General features: G+C 27.3%; 1 protein-coding gene across 3 annotated transcripts in view; it reads left to right on the top strand.

Moving 5' to 3' along the window:
- Positions 1-23,588, top strand: part of LOC145261036 (uncharacterized) — a 135,724-nt gene that overhangs the window by 81,912 nt on the left and 30,224 nt on the right. For all 3 annotated transcript variants that reach the window (XR_013864389.1, XM_080119180.1, XM_080119181.1), the window contains exons 4-6: positions 9,486-9,588; positions 19,452-19,605; positions 21,504-21,660. Coding sequence is in view for 2 of the 3 variants with exons in the window: in XM_080119180.1 (XP_079975306.1) it covers positions 9,486-9,588; positions 19,452-19,605; positions 21,504-21,660 (414 nt within the window). In the remaining variant the exon portion in view is untranslated. The remainder of the gene's footprint in view (positions 1-9,485; positions 9,589-19,451; positions 19,606-21,503; positions 21,661-23,588) is intronic.

Raw genomic sequence — 23,588 nt, forward strand, 5'->3', positions numbered from 1 at the left:
TTTATTTCACATTTTATTGTTTCTTTTAACATTTTACTGTTTCTTTTCACATTTTATTGTTTCGTTTCACATTTTATTGTTTCTTTTCACATTTTATTGTTTTTATTTCACATTTTATTGTTTCTTTTAACATTTTATTGTTTCTTTTCACATTTTATTATTTCTTTTCACATTTTATTATTTCTTTTAACATTTTATTATTTCTTTTCACATTTTATTATTTCTTTTAACATTTTATTATTTCTTTTAACATTTTATTGTTTCTTTTAACATTTTATTGTTTCTTTTAACATTTTATTATTTCTTTTAACATTTTATTGTTTCTTTTAACATTTTATTGTTTCTTTTCACATTTTATTGTTTCTTTTCACATTTTATTGTTTCTTTTCACATTTTATTATTTCTTTTCACATTTTATTGTTTCTTTTAACATTTTATTGTTTCTTTTAACATTTTATTGTTTATTTTAACATTTTATTGTTTTTATTTCACATTTTATTGTTTCTTTTAACATTTTATTGTTTCTTTTCACATTTTATTGTTTCGTTTCACATTTTATTGTTTCTTTTAACATTTTATTGTTTTTATTTCACATTTTATTGTTTCTTTTAACATTTTATTGTTTCTTTTCACATTTTATTATTTCTTTTCACATTTTATTGTTTCTTTTAACATTTTATTATTTCTTTTCACATTTTATTGTTTCTTTTAACATTTTATTGTTTCTTTTAACATTTTATTATTTCTTTTCACATTTTATTGTTTCTTTTCACATTTTATTGTTTCTTTTCACATTTTATTGTTTCTTTTAACATTTTATTGTTTCTTTTAACATTTTATTGTTTCGTTTCACATTTTATTGTTTCTTTTCACATTTTATTGTTTTTATTTCACATTTTATTGTTTCTTTTAACATTTTATTGTTTCTTTTCACATTTTATTATTTCTTTTCACATTTTATTATTTCTTTTAACATTTTATTGTTTCTTTTAACATTTTATTGTTTCTTTTCGCATTTTATTGTTTCTTTTCACATTTTATTGTTTCTTTTCACATTTTATTGTTTCTTTTCACATTTTATTATTTCTTTTCACATTTTATTGTTTCTTTTCACATTTTATTGTTTCTTTTCACATTTTATTGTTTCTTTTAACATTTTATTATTTCTTTTCAGATTTTATTGTTTCTTTTCACATTTTATTGTTTCTTTTCACATTTTATTGTTTCTTTTCACATTTTATTGTTTCTTTTAACATTTTATTATTTCTTTTAACATTTTATTGTTTCTTTTAACATTTTATTGTTTCTTTTCACATTTTATTGTTTCTTTTCACATTTTATTGTTTCTTTTAACATTTTATTATTTCTTTTCACATTTTATTGTTTCTTTTAACATTTTATTGTTTCTTTTAACATTTTATTATTTCTTTTCACATTTCATTGTTTCTTTTCGCATTTTATTGTTTCTTTTCACATTTTATTGTTTCTTTTAACATTTTATTGTTTCTTTTCGCATTTTATTGTTTCTTTTCGCATTTTATTGTTTCTTTTCACATTTTATTGTTTCTTTTCACATTTTATTATTTCTTTTCGCATTTTTTTGTTTCTTTTCACATTTTATTGTTTCTTTTAACATTTTATTGTTTCTTTTCACATTTTATTGTTTCTTTTCGAATTTTATTGTTTCTTTTCGCATTTTATTATTTCTTTTAACATTTTGTTGTTTCTTTTCACATTTTATTTTTGCTTTTCGCATTTTATTGTTTCTTTTCGCATTTTATTATTTCTTTTCGCATTTTATTGTTTCTTTTAACATTTTATTATTTCTTTTAACATTTTATTGTTTCTTTTCGCATTTTATTGTTTCTTTTAACATTTTATTGTTTCTTTTAACATTTTATTGTTTCTTTTAACATTTTATTGTTTCTTTACACATTTTATTGTTTCTTTTAAAATTTCTTATTTCTTTTAACATTTTATTGTTCCTTTTCGCATTTTATTGTTTCTTTTCACATTTTATTGTTTCTTTTTACATTTTATTGTTTCTTTTAACATTGTATTGTTTCTTTTAACATTTTATTGTTTCTTTTCACATTTTATTGTTTCTTTTCACATTTTATTATTTCTTTTCACATTTTATTATTTCTTTTAACATTTTATTGTTTCTTTTCACATTTTATTGTTTCTTTTAACATTTTATTGTTTCTTTTAACATTTTATTGTTTCTTTTAACATTTTATTTTTTCTTTTAACATTTTATTATTTCTTTTAACATTTTATTATTTCTTTTCGCATTTTATTATTTCTTTTCACATTTTATTGTTTCTTTTCACATTTTATTATTTCTTTTCACATTTTATTGTTTCTTTTAACATTTTATTATTTCTTTTCACATTTTATTGTTTCTTTTAACATTTTATTGTTTCTTTTCACATTTTATTATTTCTTTTAACATTTTATTGTTTCTTTTAACATTTTATTATTTCTTTTCACATTTTATTGTTTCTTTTCACATTTTATTATTTCTTTTCACATTTTATTATTTCTTTTCACATTTTATTGTTTCTTTTCACATTTTATTGTTTCTTTTCACATTTTATTGTTTCTTTTCACATTTTATTGTTTCTTTTCACATTTTTTTGTTTCTTTTCACATTTTATTGTTTCTTTTCACATTTTATTGTTTCTTTTAACATTTTATTATTTCTTTTAACATTTTATTATTTCTTTTCACATTTTATTGTTTCTTTTAACATTTTATTATTTCTTTTCACATTTTATTGTTTCTTTTAACATTTTATTATTTCTTTTAACATTTTATTATTTCTTTTCACATTTTATTATTTCTTTTAACATTTTATTATTTCTTTTCACATTTTATTATTTCTTTTAACATTTTATTATTTCTTTTAACATTTTATTGTTTCTTTTAACATTTTATTGTTTCTTTTAACATTTTATTATTTCTTTTAACATTTTATTGTTTCTTTTAACATTTTATTGTTTCTTTTCACATTTTATTGTTTCTTTTCACATTTTATTATTTCTTTTCACATTTTATTGTTTCTTTTAACATTTTATTGTTTCTTTTAACATTTTATTGTTTCTTTTAACATTTTATTGTTTTTATTTCACATTTTATTGTTTCTTTTAACATTTTATTGTTTCTTTTCACATTTTATTGTTTCGTTTCACATTTTATTGTTTCTTTTCACATTTTATTGTTTTTATTTCACATTTTATTGTTTCTTTTAACATTTTATTGTTTCTTTTCACATTTTATTATTTCTTTTCACATTTTATTGTTTCTTTTAACATTTTATTATTTCTTTTCACATTTTATTGTTTCTTTTAACATTTTATTGTTTCTTTTAACATTTTATTATTTCTTTTCACATTTTATTGTTTCTTTTCACATTTTATTGTTTCTTTTCACATTTTATTGTTTCTTTTAACATTTTATTGTTTCTTTTAACATTTTATTGTTTCGTTTCACATTTTATTGTTTCTTTTCACATTTTATTGTTTTTATTTCAACATTTTATTATTTCTTTTAACATTTTATTGTTTCTTTTCACATTTTATTATTTCTTTTCACATTTTATTATTTCTTTTAACATTTTATTGTTTCTTTTAACATTTTATTGTTTCTTTTCGCATTTTATTGTTTCTTTTCACATTTTATTGTTTCTTTTCACATTTTATTGTTTCTTTTCACATTTTATTATTTCTTTTCACATTTTATTGTTTCTTTTCACATTTTATTGTTTCTTTTCACATTTTATTGTTTCTTTTCAGATTTTATTGTTTCTTTTCACATTTTATTGTTTCTTTTCACATTTTATTGTTTCTTTTAACATTTTATTATTTCTTTTAACATTTTATTGTTTCTTTTAACATTTTATTGTTTTGTTTCACATTTTATTGTTTCTTTTCACATTTTATTGTTTCTTTTAACATTTTATTATTTCTTTTCACATTTTATTGTTTCTTTTAACATTTTATTGTTTCTTTTCACATTTTATTGTTTCTTTTCACATTGTATTATTTCTTTTCACATTTTATTGTTTCTTTTAACATTTTATTGTTTCTTTTAACATTTTATTGTTTCGTTTCACATTTTATTGTTTCTTTTCACATTTTATTGTTTTTATTTCACATTTTATTGTTTCTTTTAACATTTTATTGTTTCTTGTCACATTTTATTATTTCTTTTCACATTTTATTGTTTCTTTTAACATTTTATTATTTCTTTTCACATTTTATTATTTCTTTTCACATTTTATTGTTTCTTTTCACATTTTATTGTTTCTTTTCACATTTTATTATTTCTTTTCGCATTTTTTTGTTTCTTTTCACATTTTATTGTTTCTTTTAACATTTTATTGTTTCTTTTCACATTTTATTGTTTCTTTTCGAATTTTATTGTTTCTTTTCGCATTTTATTATTTCTTTTAACATTTTGTTGTTTCTTTTCACATTTTATTTTTGCTTTTCGCATTTTATTGTTTCTTTTAACATTTTATTATTTCTTTTCGCATTTTATTGTTTCTTTTAACATTTTATTATTTCTTTTAACATTTTATTGTTTCTTTTCGCATTTTATTGTTTCTTTTAACATTTTATTGTTTCTTTTAACATTTTATTGTTTCTTTTAACATTTTATTGTTTCTTTTCACATTTTATTGTTTCTTTTAAAATTTCTTATTTCTTTTAACATTTTATTGTTCCTTTTCGCATTTTATTGTTTCTTTTCACATTTTATTGTTTCTTTTTACATTTTATTGTTTCTTTTAACATTGTATTGTTTCTTTTCACATTTTATTGTTTCTTTTCACATTTTATTGTTTCTTTTCACATTTTATTGTTTCTTTTCACATTTTATTATTTCTTTTCACATTTTATTGTTTCTTTTCACATTTTATTGTTTCTTTTCGCATTTTATTGTTTCTTTTCACATTTTATTGTTTCTTTTCGCATTTTATTGTTTCTTTTCGCATTTTATTGTTCATTTTCGCATTTTTTTATTTTCTTTTCACATTTTATTGTTTCTTTTCACATTTTATTATTTCTTTTCGCATTTTTTTGTTTCTTTTCACATTTTATTGTTTCTTTTAACATTTTATTGTTTCTTTTCACATTTTATTGTTTCTTTTCGCATTTTATTGTTTCTTTTCACATTTTATTGTTTCTTTTCGCATTTTATTGTTTCTTTTCACATTTTATTATTTCTTTTAACATTTTGTTGTTTCTTTTCACATTTTATTTTTTCTTTTCGCATTTTATTGTTTCTTTTAACATTTTATTATTTCTTTTCGCATTTTATTGTTTCTTTAAACATTTTATTATTTCTTTTAACATTTTATTGTTCCTTTTCGCATTTTATTGTTTCTTTTCACATTTTATTGTTCCTTTTCGCATTTTATTGTTTCTTTTCACATTTTATTGTTTCTTTTTACATTTTATTGTTTCTTTTAACATTGTATTGTTTCTTTTCACATTTTATTGTTTCTTTTCACATTTTATTGTTGCTTTTCACATTTTATTGTTTCTTTTCACATTTTATTGTTTCTTTTCACATTTTATTGTTTCTTTTCACCTTTTATTGTTTCTTTTCAAATTTTATTGTTTCTTTTCACATTTTATTTTTTCTTTTCGCATTTTATTGTATCTTTTCACATTTTATTGTTTCTTTTCGCATTTTATTGTTTCTTTTCGCATTTTATTTTTTCTTTTCGCATTTTATTGTTTCTTTTCGCATTTTATTGTTTCTTTTCACATTTTATTTTTTCTTTTCACATGTTATTCTTTCTTTTTACATTTTATTGTTTCTTTTCACATTTTATTGTTTCTTTTCGCATTTTATTGTTTCTTTTCACATTTTATTGTTTCTTTTAACATTTTATTGTTTCTTTTAACAGTTTATTGTTTCTTTTCACATTTTATTGTTTCTTTTCACATTTTATTATTTCTTTTCAGATTTTATTGTTTCTTTTCACATTTTATTGTTTCTTTTCACATTTTTTTGTTTCTTTTCACATTTTATTGTTTCTTTTAACATTTTATTATTTCTTTTAACATTTTATTGTTTCTTTTCACATTTTATTGTTTCTTTTCGCATTTTATTGTTTCTTTTCACATTTTATTATTTCTTTTAACATTTTATTGTTTCTTTAAACATTTTATTGTTTCTTTTCGCATTTTTTGTTTCTTTTCACATTTTATTGTTTCTTTTCACATTTTGTTGTTTCTTTTCACTTTTTATTGTTTCTTTTCGCATTTTATTGTTTCTTTTCGCATTTTATTATTTCTTTTAACATTTTGTTGTTTCTTTTCACATTTTATTTTTTCTTTTCGCATTTTATTGTTTCTTTTAACATTTTATTATTTCTTTTCGCATTTTATTGTTTCTTTTAACATTTTATTATTTCTTTTAACATTTTATTGTTTCTTTTCGCATTTTATTGTTTCTTTAAACATTTTATTGTTTCTTTTAACATTTTATTGTTTCTTTTAACATTTTATTGTTTCTTTTCACATTTTATTGTTTCTTTTAAAATTTCTTATTTCTTTTAACATTTTATTGTTTCTTTTCGCATTTTATTGTTTCTTTTCACATTTTATTGTTTCTTTTCACATTTTATTGTTTCTTTTCACATTTTATTGTTTCTTTTCGCATTTGATTGTTTCTTTTCACATTTTATTGTTTCTTTTCGCATTTTATTGTTTCTTTTCACATTTTATTGTTTCTTTTCGCATTTGATTGTTTCTTTTCGCATTTGATTGTTTCTTTTCGCATTTTATTGTTTCTTTTCGCATTTTATTGTTTCTTTTAACATTTTATTGTTTCTTTTCACATTTTATTGTTTCTTTTCGCATTTTGTTGTTTCTTTTAACATTTTTTTGTTTCTTTTAACATTTTATTATTTCTTTTCATATTTCATCATTTCTTTTCACATTTTTCATTTCTTTTCACATTTCGTTGTTTCTTTTTACATTAGATCTTTTCTTTTCACATGTTACTTTTTCTTTTCTCTTTTATTGTTTTTTTTCACATTTCATCGTTTTTTACTATTTATTGTTTTTATTCCCTATTTTTAAATTTCTTTTTACATTTTTTGTTTCTTTTTACATTTTCTGTTTCTTTTTACATTTTTTGTTTCTTTTTACATTTTTTGTTTCTTTTTACATTTTTTGTTTCTTTTTACATTTTATTGTTTTTTTTTCAGAAATTGTTTCTTTTCACATTTTATCTTTTTTTCACATTTTATTGTTTTTATTTCACATTTTTTATTTCTTTTCAAATTTTATCATATCTTTTAATATATCGTTGCTGTTTTTCACATTTTATTGTTTCTTTTCACATTTTATTGTTTCTTTTCACATTTAATTATTTCTTTTCACATTTCCTCGCTTTTTTAACATTTTATTGTTTATTTTTACATTTTTTTTCATTTCTTTTCACATTTCATTGCTTCTTTTAAAATTTTGTTGTATCTTTGCTAATTTTATTGTTTCTTTTCACGTTTTATTGTTTCTTTTCACATATTGTTTCATTTCACATTTTATTGTTTCTTTTCACGTTTTATGTTTCTTTTCACATATTGCTTCTTTTAACATTTTGTTGTATCTTTGCTAATTTTATTGTTTCTTTTCACATTTTATTGTTTCTTTTCACGTTTCATTGTTTCTTTTCACATTTTATTGTTTCTTTTCACGTTTTATGTTTCTTTTCACATATTGTTTCTTTTAACATATTGTTTCTTTTTACATTTCTAAGTCTCTTTTCACATTTCATTGTTTCTTTTAAGATTTTATTGTTTCTTTTCACATTTTTTGTTTCTTTTCACATTTTATTGTTTCTTTTCGCATTTTATTGTTTCTTTTCGCATTTTATTGTTTCTTTTCACATTTTATTGTTTCTTTTAACATTTTATTGTTTCTTTTCACATTTTATTGTTTCTTTTCACATTTTATTGTTTCTTTTCGCATTTTATTGTTTCTTTTAACATGTTATTGTTTCTTTTCACATTTTATTGTTTCTTTTCACATTTTATTGTTTCTTTTCATATTTCATCATTTCTTTTCACATTTTTCATTTCTTTTCACATTTCGTTGTTTCTTTTTACATTAGATCTTTTCTTTTCACATGTTACTTTTTCTTTTCTCTTTTATTGTTTTTTTTTCACATTTCATCGTTTTTTACTATTTATTGTTTTTATTCCCTATTTTTAAATTTCTTTTTACATTTTTTGTTTCTTTTTACATTTTCTGTTTCATTTTACATTTTTTGTTTCTTTTTACATTTTTGGTTTCTTTTTACATTTTTTGTTTCTTTTTACATTTTTTGTTTCTTTTTACATTTTATTGTTTTTTTTTCAGAAATTGTTTCTTTTCACATTTTATCTTTTTTTCACATTTTATTGTTTTTATTTCACATTTTTTATTTCTATTCAAATTTTATCATATCTTTTAATATATCGTTGCTTCTTTTCACATTTTATTGTTTCTTTTCACATTTTATTATTTCTTTTCACATTTAATTATTTCTTTTCACATTTCCTCGCTTTTTTAACATTTTATTGTTTTTTCACATTTTTTCATTCTTTTTCCCAATTTAGTGTTTCTGTTCACATGTGATTGTTTCGTTTAACATATTGTTTATTTTTACATTTTTTTTCATTTCTTTTCACATTTCATTGCTTCTTTTAACATTTTGTTGTATCTTTGCTAATTTTATTGTTTCTTTTCACGTTTTATTGTTTCTTTTCACATATTGCTTCTTTTAACATTTTGTTGTATCTTTGCTAATTTTATTGTTTCTTTTCACATTTTATTGTTTCTTTTCACGTTTCATTGTTTCTTTTCACATTTTATTGTTTCTTTTCACGTTTTATGTTTCTTTTCACATATTGTTTCTTTTAACATATTGTTTCTTTTTACATTTCTAAGTCTCTTTTCACATTTCATTGTTTCTTTTAAGATTTTATTGTTTCTTTTCACATTTTATTGTTTCTTTTCACATTTTTTGTTTCTTTTCACATTTTATTGTTTCTTTTCACATTTTATTGTTTCTTTTAATATATTATTGTTTATTTTTACATTTTTTATTTCTTTTCACATTTCATTGTTTCTTTTAAGATTTCATTGTTTCCTTTCACATTTTATCGTTTCTTTTTACATCTTCTCATGTCTTTTCACATTTTTTGTTTCTGTTATATCGCCAAGGAATAAAACTGGTTATTAAATGTGGGAATTACAAGAAGACATCGTTTTGACACCAAATTATTTATTTATTTCAACAGAAAAATAGTAAAACGTTAAAGCAACAGATTATGTGAAGTGCTGTGTCAGCCATCTTGAAAATCTTCTTCCTTCCCATCCAGGGGAGATAACTCTTTGATTTTCGGTTATTTCCCTTTATAACAGTTCTTTTTACATTTTATTGTTTCTTTTCACATTTCATTGCTTCTTTTCTCATTTCAGCCATCAATGACAACGACAATAACAAAAACTGGAAAATCTCTCTTGAAAGGTTCTCCTCCAAAAAGCAATCCGACAATTTCAAAACGATGCCGAAACGAATGAAGTAAGTTCACTAAAAAAATCGCTCTAAACAACTGATATATATTTTTGTTCGTTTAAATTAATTGGACAATTGTTCTCGTCTTGAGTGTTATCTGCACAACGTTTCAGTCGGTGTAACCTCCGACCTTAGTCAGTTGAAAAAGTCGCCATGTTTTGGCAGAAAAAATTTCGGGGGTAATTCTATATGCTTAAGGTTTCGAATTTTTGTGATCTAGTTGGAAGTGAGTCTCCGTGAATTATCTATATATTAATAGGATAGTGCGTTATTTATTTATTTTGTGTGTAATATAAATGTTGTGGTGGCAACTACTTATTTGCATATACGAATAACATAACACTATAAATGGCAAACCTAGGTTGGCCTTGGTGTGTCTTACTCAAATGCCACCGGAAGTGACGCCGAAGAGCGTACATGTCCTCCCACCAAGACTCTCTGACTCGACACCATCATTTGTACATATTGTAAATATACCTTTTCTTTAATACACTTATTATTGCGTTATCTTGTTGTTTGCGTCTTCATTGTATTTCCTTACTAATTATTGTTCAACCTTGCAACCACAACAGTTGGCGACGAGATATGAAGCGTCAAATATAACAGTTTGACGAAGAACTATTTAAAAAAAAAAAAAAAAAAAAGTACAACGCAAAGGTTGACCATTTTTTTTTAAGGAATGCAAAGTGTTGATGAGCAAACGGATTTTACGCTAAAGAGAAGTTTCAACTTAAGTGAAAAAAAAACTCTAATGTGGCAAATGCGACAATTTACGCCGTTTTCTGGGAATCCGACTTGCAAACGAATGTAAAAGTGAATTTTTGTTTTGTCGCTACACGAAAAATCTTACTAAAGGACCAACTTGCAAACGAAAAGCGAACTTTGTTCTGTCGCAAAAACGACAGGTCAGACCCGTATTACGAAAAGCAAGGAAGTAACCTACGAAAAAAGTTCACCAGTAATTACTGTTCTCCGTAAACAAAACAACAACTAAAGGACTTTTTAATTAATGTTTTGGTTGACGTCGGTACTAAAAGGAAATACCACAGCTAAACTAAAATTCAAGGAAAGGATTTTTTTTTCTTGAAGTTGTCACTGAATAACGGATAATACAGTAAAACGTCACGGAAAAAAAGGTAATCTCAATTTAAGAGGTATTTTAATTACTAAAATACTAAAAAAAAAAACAAAAAAAACTCAAAGAACTAAATATACTGCATACATTTATTCAATTGTGACTCGATTAAAAAAAAAAAAAAAAAAAAACCCAAACTTTTATTTGGTGGAAAGAGTTACTTATTAGTAAGTGCCTAAAAACGGAAAGTCAATTCCATTTCGTGATTCCAGATAAACCTGTTTTATTTTTTTTTTGCAGCGTGACTCGCAAAAAGAATATATTATTGCAAGCAGCGATATTATTATTCAAAACAGGAGCTTACAGCAATTGCTTTTTTGTTGTAACCCAAACCGGTGTATATTGTACATGGTACAATATTTGTTTTTAACTACACACTAAAAAAAAAAAAAAAAAAAAAAACATGGAAGACTTATCAAAAATGTTCATGCAATTTTTACAAGCACAGGCTGAGCGGGATGAACACAGACAAGCTACACAAAACGAGTTTTTGCAAACACAAATACAGGCACAGGCTGACCGCGAGGAAAAGAGAGAGGACAGATTATTGAAATGGCAGCAGGAACAAGAAGAAAAGCAGAAAATGGCACAATTAAAGCAGAAAAAACTGCAATTGGAACAGGAAGAAAGGCATAAGAAACTACAATTGGAATATGAAGAAAGACAAGATGAACGTTTTGCTAAAACACTGGAACTACTAAAGAGTAATCGAGAAAATGTCGATAGTGTTAATTTCTCCCATACAACTATTTTTAATAGCATGGACACATTTCATTATGTGCCTGAGGAAGAGAAGAATTTTGAAGCATACTACACAAGATACGAGGATGTTTTTCAACTGGACTGTAAAAATTGGCCAAATAGTCAGAAAGTGAGCCTCTTACTCAGAAAATTGGGTACATCAGAACACAGCAAATTCGTAGATTACATATTACCTAAAAAAACTGCGGAATTAGAGTTCATGGAAGCTGTAAAATTACTAAAAGAATTATTTAATCCAAAGATATCTCTTTTTCATAAAAGATGGCTGTGCATGAATCTAAGAAAGATGGACAACCAAGATTATTTGACATACGCATCAGTTGTCAATAAAAACTGCGATAATTTTAAGCTTGCAGAACTAACGGTAGAAGATTTTAAATGTCTAATCTTCGCTCAAGGGTTAGTTTCCACGAAAAATGCAGAAATACGCAGACGAGTGTTGTCTAAGCTGGAATCTGAGCAAGATTTAACCCTCCAGAAACTAGCAGAGGACTGTGAAAGGGCCATTACACTAAAAAAGGATTAAAAAATATAGAAGAATCCGGAGTGGCATATGTAAGAAAAGTTAGAAAACCATACGCACCAACCAAGAACTTTACAAAGAAAAGCAATGGAACGGGATATTCCAAAGATAATAACCATAAATATAGTACAGAATATAACAAGCCTCTTCCTAGATATAACTGTAAGAGATGTGCAGAAAAGCATTGGGAATCAGATTGTCCTTATAAGAAGAAAAAATGCTACAATTGTAAAAAGGTGGGACACAAAAGCGATTGCTGCAGATATAAAGATTACACCAGAAAGAGAGTACAGCAAACAAAATCAAATACAAAATTAGACAAAGATCGGCGAAAATACATAAAAGTGGAAATATTTAAAACATCAATAAAGTTACAACTCGACTCCGGCTCCGATGTTTCTATAATAAACCTGGGTACGTGGAAAAAGTTGGGAAAACCGGCCATGATGAAAACTAGTAAAGCAGCCCGGACGGTAACTGGTGGTGGTATAAAATTTGAAGGAGAAGTTGTCCTCCCGATAAAATTGAAAGGGATTTCGAAGAAATTAAAAATATTCGTACTAAAAAATAGTGAAAATCTGTTTGGAATAGATTTAATTGAGAAATTCGGACTATGGGATAAGCCAATCAATACATTCTGTAAAAAATTAGAATGTTCTTCTCCAACAACAGTAAATATAAAAGACGATTTAAAAGAATTATTTCCTGAGGCATTCACGACTAACTTAGGTCGCTGCAATAAATTCAAGGCCTCGTTTGAACTTAAAGAAAACACCAGCTCAATTTTTAGAAAAAAGCGAAATGTTCCGTTCGCTGGGTTGGAAAAGATTGATAAAGGATTAAATAGATTGGAACAGACCGTAATTCTATCAAAAATAGAACATAACGAGTGGGCAGCCCCCACCGTATACGTAAAGAAAAAGAATGACGAAGTTAGAGTGTGCGCAGACTTTTCGACCGGGGTCAACTCCCTATTAAAAGATCACAATTACCCCCTACCAAGCCCAGAGGAAATATTCACGAAGTTGAATGGGGGTAATATCTTCTCCAAGATAGACTTGAGCGACGCGTATTTGCAAATACCGGTCGAGGAGAATTGCTCAAAAATACTATGCATCAATACGCATAAGGGATTATACAAATACAACCGATTGCCTTTTCGCATCAAAGTAGCGCCTGTCATCTTTCAGCAAGCGATGGACACCATGCTAAGTGGTATTGAGTGCGCATGTGCATACCTGGACGACATTGTTGTCAGGAGCAAATCCCTAGAAGAACATAAGGAACATTTGAAACAAGTATTTACTCGAATACAAGAATTCGGCTTTAAAGTAAAAGAAAGTAAATGTGACTTTTGTATGAGCGAGATTAAGTATCTTGGACACATAATAAACAAAAATGGACGACGTCCAGACCCAGACAGATCTGTGGCAATAAAAAATATGCCAGCACCCGATAATGTAACAACCTTGCAGAGTTTCTTAGGACTCGCAAATTATTACCAATCTTTTATTGAAGGAATGCATAACTTGCGAGCCCCCTTAAATAATCTGCTTAAAAAGGATACACCGTGGAACTGGACGCAAGAATGTCAAACCGCTTTTGGCAAAATAAAGAGCGCACTAACATCCGAATTATTCTTAACGCACTTTGACACAAACTTAAAAATAGTCGTCGCTAGTGATGCTAGCTCCTACGGCTTAGGAGCATGCATTCAACATATTATGCCGGATGGATCTAGAAAAACCAATAGCGCACGCTTCGAGAACGCTGATACCAGCCGAAAGGGCATATTCACAAATCGAAAAAGAAGCGTTGAGCATAATCTTTGCCGTGACTAAATTTCACCGATATTTATATGGTAGACAATTCATACTTGAAACCGACCATAAACCGTTAGTCACGATCTATGGATCAAAAAAAGGATTGCCGGTATACACCGCAAATAGATTGCTGCGCTGGGGTACAATACTACTTAATTACGATTTCCAGCTACAACATCTAGCATCAAAAAAGATTTGCCATGTGGATGGACTGTCAAGACTGATACCACAGAAACACAATCTGGAAGAATCAGTCATTGGACATAAAAGAGAAAATTATAACGGAGACAAAGGTGCAGGAAGTTTTCTCCATATGTGACGATGTGTTACTGTACAGCGAGAGAGTGGTAATACCCAAAACATTGCAGAATAGGATGTTAAGAGATTTCCACACAGGACATCCGGGGATAAATCGAATGAAGTCGTTAATGAGAAGCTACGTGTACTGGCGTAACATGGACACTGACATAGCGACAACAATTGATAAATGTAAAGGATGCCAGTTAGCGGCAAAATCTCCACCTATAGTACACAAACCTTGGCCGAAAACCGACCAACCATGGTCGAGAATCCACATGGACTTCGCTGGTCCAGTAGGTGAAAACTATTATTTAATTGTAGTGGATAGTTTCACAAAATGGCCGGAGGTAATGCGTTGCAGGAATCCAACAACGAACAACTCAATAGGGTTCCTACACGAGTTGTTTGCAAGATTCGGTGTACCAGACACACTGGTCACTGACAACGGAACGCAGTTCACATCCGCAGAGTTTAAGGAATTTTGCGACACGTTCCGAGTGAAGCACATCACGACTCCGCCGTATCATCCAAGGTCGAACGGCCTCGCGGAAAGGTTCGTGGACACGCTAAAACGAGCGTTAAAGAAATCCATTGGAACACCAACAGAAAAAGCTTTGCAACAATTCTTGCAAGTATATAGGATTACACCACATCCTAGTACACCATCAAACATATCACCAGCTGATCTAATGTTTGCCAGAAAGGTAAAATCAGCGTTTGACAAACTATTGCCAAGGCAGGCAATTATCCGAAACACTACACACACGAGAAGAAAGAAATATAACTCGGGAGATTGAGTATATTTTAAGTGCTACAGAAATAACACATCTTACTGGGAATGTGGAGTAGTGGATAAACGCATTGGTGATTGTACATACATGATTTAAGGTCCACAGAATATACATAAAAGGCACCTAAATCAGATAAAAAAACGTCATATCCAAGATGATGATGATACGACAACAGTCGAAGAGGAGGACACCATAGATATCATATACGAATCTTTTAATTTGGAACCGCCTCAAAATGCACCTGAACCCCGAAGATCAGGTAGGAAAAGAAAAGTGAATGAACCATTAATGGTAAACCCAAAAAGAAAAAGATATTGAAATCTGTGTGACTTAAAATTTTGGGAGGGGGGTGTTGTGGTGGCAACCACTTATTTGCATATGCGAATAACATAACACTATAAATGGCAAGCCTAGGTTGGCCTTGGTGTGTCTTACTCAAATGCCACCGGAAGTGACGCCGAAGAGCGTACATGTCCTCCCACCAAGACTCTCTGGCTCGACACCGTCATTTGTACATATTGTAAATATACCTTTTCTTTAATACACTTATTATTGCGTTATCTTGTTGTTTGCGTCTTCATTGTATTTCCTTACTAATTATTGTTCAACCTTGCAACCACAACAATGATATACTTTAATTTTACCATCTTGGATCATTTTGGTAAATTTAATTGTAGTTTTTATGTTATATATATATATATATATATATATATATATATAATTATATATATATATAGATACATAATTCAAACACTACCGTGTTTAAATATATGGTTAAGTGGCAATTTTAGTCATTTCGAACTGCTTTAAAGCTTGACCACTTACTCATTTTTCAACCAAATTTCAAACAATTAATACAGTTTTTAGATCACCTTCTCAACTTATTGTGAAATTTTTTTTCAATTTCTATTCAGTAAAACAAAAATTATGATGAATTTTCTAGTGTTCAAAATAGTAAAAAAAATATGAGGAGGCAAGCAACGTTTTTTATGACTGATTGTCATAGCAACCACGTTGCTTCAGTGACAACTGTTGCTATTAATTCACTAATGAAAACGTGAAAGGGAGATAATTGGGGAGGATTTGAAAGCAGACGAGTGCCGTACATTGTTATTACATATGTGTATGGGGGCAAAAAATAAGATTGAAATTAAACAAAGAACAAGCGAAGTTACTGGAAGCCTGGAAAAATCATGGATTACAATAGAAAAATTCGAGCATGAAAAGTAACATGGAAAAGAAAAGGACTAGTTGTTAAAACTGGAACAGAAAAGGACAAGATATTCTAGTAAAAAATATTATAAATTTATGACTTAAATATTGCAGCATTAAGAATTTTTTTTTAATTCAATTTATAAAATTATATAATCAATTCTGAATGCTGCAATATTTTAAGTTATAGATTTATTATATTTTTTGCTAGAATATCTTGTCCTTTCTTCTCCAGTTTTAACAACGAGTCCTTTACTTTTCCATGTTTAAGCTTAACCATATTACTTTTCATGCTCGCATTTTTCTATTGTAATATGTTAACATTATATAATCAATTCTTAATGTTGCGATATTTTAAGTGATAAATTTATTATATTTTTTGCTAGAATATCTTGTCCTTTTTCTTTTCCGGTTTTAACGAGTCCTTTACTTTTCCATGTTTAAGCTTAACCACATTACTTTTCATGCTCGCATTTTTCTATTGTAATATAAGTTAACATTATATAATTTTGTATTTTAATATTGTAATTTATATGTAATCAGTTAATGAATAATAAAACAAAAATATACTTTACCAACAATGCTTCAAGCAAACTACTACATACTCTTAAAAATATACTTGTTTTATTTCAACTACACATGCACATTTTAATTTATTTCAAAAAGAATAAATCTTTTTTTTTAAATATCTAAATGGTTATATATAACCATTATCCTCGAGTGGCCTCTGGGCCTTGATAAGTGGTCATTCTCTTGCTAAAAAAAATGCAGTTAAAAAAATCTCACTCATCTCACAAAGCTGCACACTCTTCTTTAAATGCCAACGAATTTCTTCGTTCTGAAATAGAACAAAGACATCCTTTTCACAACAAGTATATTTTTAAATATTGTTTTTTTCGGACTGTTACTCCCATCTTCATAGTTGTTGTTATTTCATCACGTTTCGCCCAACTCATCCACTAGCTTTCTTCATGTTTGTGGCGCAGTGGATAGAAGTGTTGACTATCTACAGTTCCAGGTGAGCATTGTCTGAAGATAGCGGTTTCAATCCTACCCAAAGCAGGCCACAGGATTAGTTGGCCAAAAACGTGATGAAACGACAACTATGGAAGGCAGTAATTACAAGGTGATACAGTTACAAGACTCGGCATTCCTAGCCCGTTGTTGTTAATCACCTGAAGAAGGCCAGACGATGAGTTTGTCAAAACGTGTTGAAAAAACAACACCTATGAAGTGGATTGCAAAAATAAAAATAAAAAAAATAAAATAAAAAGATAAAAATATATTAAACAATTTTTAATAAAAAATATAAAAAGTTACAAAACTATACAAATGAAAATAATAAAAAATAACAAATAACAAATGTACAAAAATTTTTAAACTAAAAAATAAAATAAATAGGAGCTTTTTAAAAAATATTAAAAAAATGAAATAAAATAAGATACAATATATATAAAAAATCTTTTTTTATATAAAAAATAAAAAAGTACAAAATTACAAATTTTGTTACAATAGTTACAAAACTATACAAATGAAAATAATAAAAAATAACAAATAACAAATGTACAAAAAATTTTTAAACAAAAAAATAAAATAAATAGGAGCTTTTTAAAAAATATTAAAAAAATAAAATAAAATAAGATACAATATATATAAAAAATCTTTTTTTATATAAAAAATAAAAAAGTACAAAATCACAAACATGAAAATAATAAAAATAAAAAATGGACAAATTTAAAAAATAAAATAAATAGAAACTTTTTAAAAAATATTAAAAAAATAAAATAAAAAAGTACAATATATATAAAAAATCTTTTTTTATATAAAAATAAAAAAATAAAAAAGTACAAAATTACAAACATGAAAATAATAAAAATAAAAAATGGACAAATTTAAAAAATAAAATAAATAGAAACTTTTTAAAAAATATTAAAAAAATAAAATAAAAAAGTACAATATATATAAAAAATCTTTTTTTATATAAAAATAAAAAAAATAAAAAAGTACAAAATTACAAACATGAAAATAATAAAAATAAAAAATGGACAAATTTAAAAAATAAAATAAATAGAAACTTTTTAAAAAATATTAAAAAAATAAAATAAAAAAGTACAATATATATAAAAAATCTTTTTTTATATAAAAATAAAAAAATAAAAAAATAACAAAATTACAAACATGAAAATAATAAAAATAAAAAATGGACAAATTTAAAAAATAAAATAAATAGAAACTTTTTAAAAAATATTAAAAAAATTAAATAAAAAGGTACAATATATATAAAAAAATCTTTTTTATATAAAAATAAAAAAAATAAAAAAGTACAAAATTACAAACATGAAAATAATAAAAATAAAAAATGGACAAATTTAAAAAATAAAATAAATAGAAACTTTTTAATAAATAAAAAAAATAAAATAAAAAGGTACAATATATATAAAAAAATCTTTTTTTATATAAAAATAAAAAAATAAAAAAGTACAAAATTACAAACATGAAAATAATAAAAATAAAAAAATGGACAAATTAAAAAAAAAAAATAAAATAAAAAGATACAATATATATAAAAAATCTTTTTTTTTATATAAAAATAAAAAAATAAAAAAAGTACAAAATTACAAACATGAAAAAAAAATGGACAAATTTAAAAAAAATAAAATAAAAAGATAAAAATATATTACAAATGAAAATAATAAAAAATAACCAAAGGCAAATGTACAAAAAATATTTAAAAAAATAAAATAAAATAAGATACAATATATATAAAAAATCTTTTTTTATAAAAAAAAAATAAAAAAGTACAAAATTACAAACATGAAAATAATAAAAATAAAAAAATGGACAAATTTAAAAAAACAAAATAAAATAAAAAGATAAAAATATATTAAACAATTTTTAATAAAAAATAAAACTATACAAATGATAATAATAATAAAAAAATAACAAATGTACCAAAAATTTTAAACTAAAAAATAAAATAAATAGAATTCTTTTTAAAAATATTAAAACAAAATAAAAAGATACAATATATATAAAAAATATTTTTATATAAAAATAAAAAAATTAAAAAAAGTACAAAATTACAAACATTAAAATAATAAAAATAAAAAAATGGACAAATTAAAAAAAATAAAATAAAATGAATAAAAATTTTTAAATAAAAAATAAAAAAATAATCAAATAATCCGATAGCTTAACTTTTTTCTTTTTTCTTTTTTCTTTTTTTCTTTTTTATTTTGTCCTTTTTTCTTTTTTTTTTCTTTTTTTTCTTTTTTCTTTTGTCCTTTTTTTCTTTTTTCTTTTTTTTCTTTTGTCCTTTTTAGATCTTACTACAAAGCGCAGAATAAATTGATCGCATCTTATGAGGAGACTTTCCTCCTCGAAAATGAATCTCCGCACCAAATCGATCAGGACAGTAACACTGACCTAAAAAAAAAAGCCAGCCTTTTTGCACGGATAACCCTACTGGTCAACGTGGTAAGTGAACAATAAAAAAGAAAACAACACAAAACACTAAAACGGCACTCAGTGAGTGCATACCTCCACCAAAGCTTCACAACTTTTTTTTTTCAGTTACTAAATTTTAAAAAATTTCTGAATTTTTTAGATAAGGATTGATATTATTTAAATTATTCGGACTACTGTTTTATTCTCACAACGTTTTGACCGATGTAACATCCGACCTTCTTCAGGAGTATTTTGACAATGACTCTTATTGGTGAATGATAGAATGTTTTGTTCTTTTTACTGACTAACAATAGCTGTTAGAATTCAAAATATATGATGCGTTTATGACACAGAAAGAGCATCGAGCCATTTTGATTTTTATATTAATTTGTGTTCGTACTGATTTGATATAATGTTTCTGAATTTTTTAGATTAGGATTAATAATATTTTTTTATTACATTTTCACTCCAAACAAGGCACAGTGCCACTTTAATGTAGGGGTCAACTACCGGGGATCTAAGTTGCAGGGATATTATGAAGGGAGTTGAGCAACAAGAGGTCTGTTCACATTACACTTGAACTTCTGCGTGTCACTACAGTTGGGAAAGCAGTATCCCGGAAAGGAGTTCCAAAATCTAGCAGTTCTGGGAAAGAAACTATTGGAGTAGAAGGCTCTCTTACATCTCGGAATCTCTACTGTGAAGAGGTGAGATTTAGTTGCTCGTCGGGTTTGTCAGGGGTATTTACGTTGGGGAGGTACCAGGGCTTGTAGTTTGTCGGAACGTTCACCATTAAAATACTTGTACAATAGGCAGAGAGATGCAACATTTTGTCGATGGGACAGAGGCTGAAGCTTAGATGACAGTTCAGGACCTACCAGGTTGGCGACTCTGTTTTGAATCCTTTCCAGGAGCGAGAGACTAGTAGTAGATACACTAGCCCAAACATGACAACAGTGTACTCCATACATGAGCGAATGGTGGCCTTGTAGAGATACAGGATACTTTCAGGCATAAGTAACTTTCTAGCATGGTAGAGAGAGCCCATCTTCTTTGCAGCAGTCTTGGCAATGCTCTCAATGTATCTGTTCCAACTCATGTTCCCTGGGAACGTTAAACTGAAGAGTTTGAAAGAAGTACTTTTATGTGATGTATCTTTAGCCATAGCTATTGGTGATTGAGAAGGTTTCTTGTAATTATTGAAGGAAACAAGCTCGTAATACATCCCATTCCAGTAGCTTTTTTCTAAGAACAAGAGGGTTATGAAACTCCCTTTCTGCTTACTGTTTTCCTCCAACTTATCGCCTTAATACTTTCAAAACTGAGGCCAATAGGCATTTACTATCTTTCCAATAATCGTCTTTCATCCTTATTAGCTCCTTACACCAAGTGGCTTCATGCCTTGTCTGGAGTGATTTCCATAAAAGGAAAATAAATACAATAATTATAATGTAATATTTTTTCATTCTTATTCATCCCAAATAAGACATGTTGCCACTCAGACGTAAGCAGTTACTATGTGCGACCATGTCTACAGGGGCACACTATGTAGGGAGTTAAGCAGTGAGATGTCTGTTTGTATTACATTTAAATTTCTACATGTTAGTAGCAGAAAATTGGGAGGGAATTCCAAAGTCGAGCAGTTTGAGAAAAAAAAAAACTGAGTAGAAAGCTGTCTGGTATCTAGAAACCTCAACAGTGAATGGGCGTGATTTTGTTGCTTTACGAGAAAGTTTAGAGATATTTATGTCGAGGAAGAGAGAGCAGAGCACCCCCCCCCCCAAAAAAAAAAGAGAAAAAAAAAAGAGAGAGCGATCCCCCCCCAAAAAAAAAAACAAAATTTACGTCAAAGACGGACAGACAGACACACACTTCTTTCAGTTATATAGATAATCTCTTTTTACCCCCACTTTGTTTCTCTTTGCCAGTGCCTTACCATAGCCAAAGCAATCGCAGTTGCACTTTCTGGTTCCATTTCTATCACATCCAGTCTGGTAGACAGTTGCGTCGATCTGATATCCGGGGCTATCTTCTGGTGGACAACACGTGCCATGAAGAGAAGGAACCCCTACAATTACCCCCAAGGTAAGACTTAATGTAAACAGGTGCTTTAATAAAAAGGAAAGAGTGCTATGTTATTAGTTTCCTGGAAAATACCGGTTAGTCTTGCTGGTAGAGCATTATGATGATTATTATTGTCTAGATAGAAACATGTGTGTCACAATGGAGAGCACCCCTTTTGGGGGAGCTGGGGGCTTCTACATTAATTAACCTTGTGTCTAACTTGGTCTGTACTTGTGAGGTGCAGATGTGTTAAGCAGGTGCTTTGTGGGTTTGGGAAGGTTAGAGCATGCCGGCTGGGTTTGAATGACAATCGTTTATTAATATTTAACTAAGTCAAAACGATTTGAGATCCTAGAAAACTCATCATTCCCTGCAACCTCTTTCTCACAGAAGAGATGTTGCGAGTTTGTCTCTGCTTTATCGTTATTTTCATGGCAAGCGCTCGACTGAACTCCAATCTATAGTACCCCCCCTCGCAAAACTTTCACAAAAAACACCCGTCTAGCAGAAAACACTATCAACAATTTCCCCCTCTCTTTATCTGCGCCTAAACCTAAACGTAGATTCCATGAGCAAAGCTTCTTTCTTAGAACTGCACGCCTATGGAATTATCTTCCGTTTTCCTGCGTTCCAGCTGACTATAATATGGTTGTCTTCAAGTCTAACATAAACAAGTTTTTGATTAGCCGTTCCATATAAGTTAACAAATTTACCGAATTTCCATTACTAATATTTCTATATTGTCCAATTTCTACTGTACACTCTTTAATCCTTATCCCCGAGGGGTCTCTTGGCCTTGATAAGTGGTGATGCCAATGTAAAAAAGAAAAAAAACATTGAGACATACGAAAACAAAATAATGAATATATCTTTCTCTTTTATCACTCCAAGACGATGAATGGGTTTTATAGTTTTTATTTCACTTTCCCCAGAGGTCCTGCAGGAGGTGGAAGTGAAATCGGCCTGTGTGGGTTCTTCTTCTACACACGTCAGCGTTCGCCCCCCCCCCCCCCGTGGAGAGGAGGAGACAATGGAAAGCCGTCCGTTGTCTTCTGTGTCCAAACTAAATCTCACAGATCTAGCCAACCTGACCACGTCACTCATACGTAATCTGGTCAGCTGACCTTCGGTTCTGGTAAACGTGTCTACACTCCACGTTTACTCACCTCTCTCTCTCTCTCTCTCTCTCTCTCTCCCTCCCTCTCCTTTTCTCTATTTCTCCCTTTTACTCCCTTTCTCTCTCTTTCAATGTAGAAAGAGAGAATAAAATATAATTCTATTGTTTTAAAGCAGTTGAAGCTTACATTCTGGGGTCGACGGATGCGACATAAGTTTTAGCTGCATGCGTCTGGTTTCAACTGGTCTTTATAAAAATATGCTCCGCCAGTGTTAAATGTAAAATAAATTGTATATTTTATATAAAAATGCATTTGTTCACTGTTTCTACACAACCGTTAAATTTTAGTATGCGATCCCTGCTGACGATGGAAATGCTGCCTGTGACGATGCAATGAAGACTAGAAAAGCGACCCCTGCCAGCCGCTTATAGCCGACGACATATCGACCTGTTGTGTTGCTGTTTCCATGTGCCTATCGTTTGATATCGTTTATTCCCCCGGGGAGCTGGTTGCGTTCCTAGGACATTCCTCAAGCAAGTAACTCTCCACAAGAGACGATAGGGTCATACATGTTATCAATGCAAAAAGTTACAAGTTTTAGAAGAATACAGATATTTGCATTAGTTTCCAGGAATATAACTTGATGGATGAATGTCATTCTGATAGTTATGTTTTCATCGAGAATGTTTGAACATAAGCAAAGATATGTGACAAAAAACCGGCAATGATCTTTGTAAAATAGTGCATATAAGCTTGTGGGAAAATATCAGCAGCGGCAAATGATAGCTGGCTTGTGAAGAGATTAGCAGCAGCAGCCGAAAAAAGCACATA

Source organism: Euprymna scolopes, chromosome 37 (assembly GCF_053919585.1).
Source record: "Euprymna scolopes isolate OS-2025 chromosome 37, ASM5391958v1, whole genome shotgun sequence".
NCBI lineage: Eukaryota > Metazoa > Mollusca > Cephalopoda > Sepiida > Sepiolidae > Euprymna > Euprymna scolopes.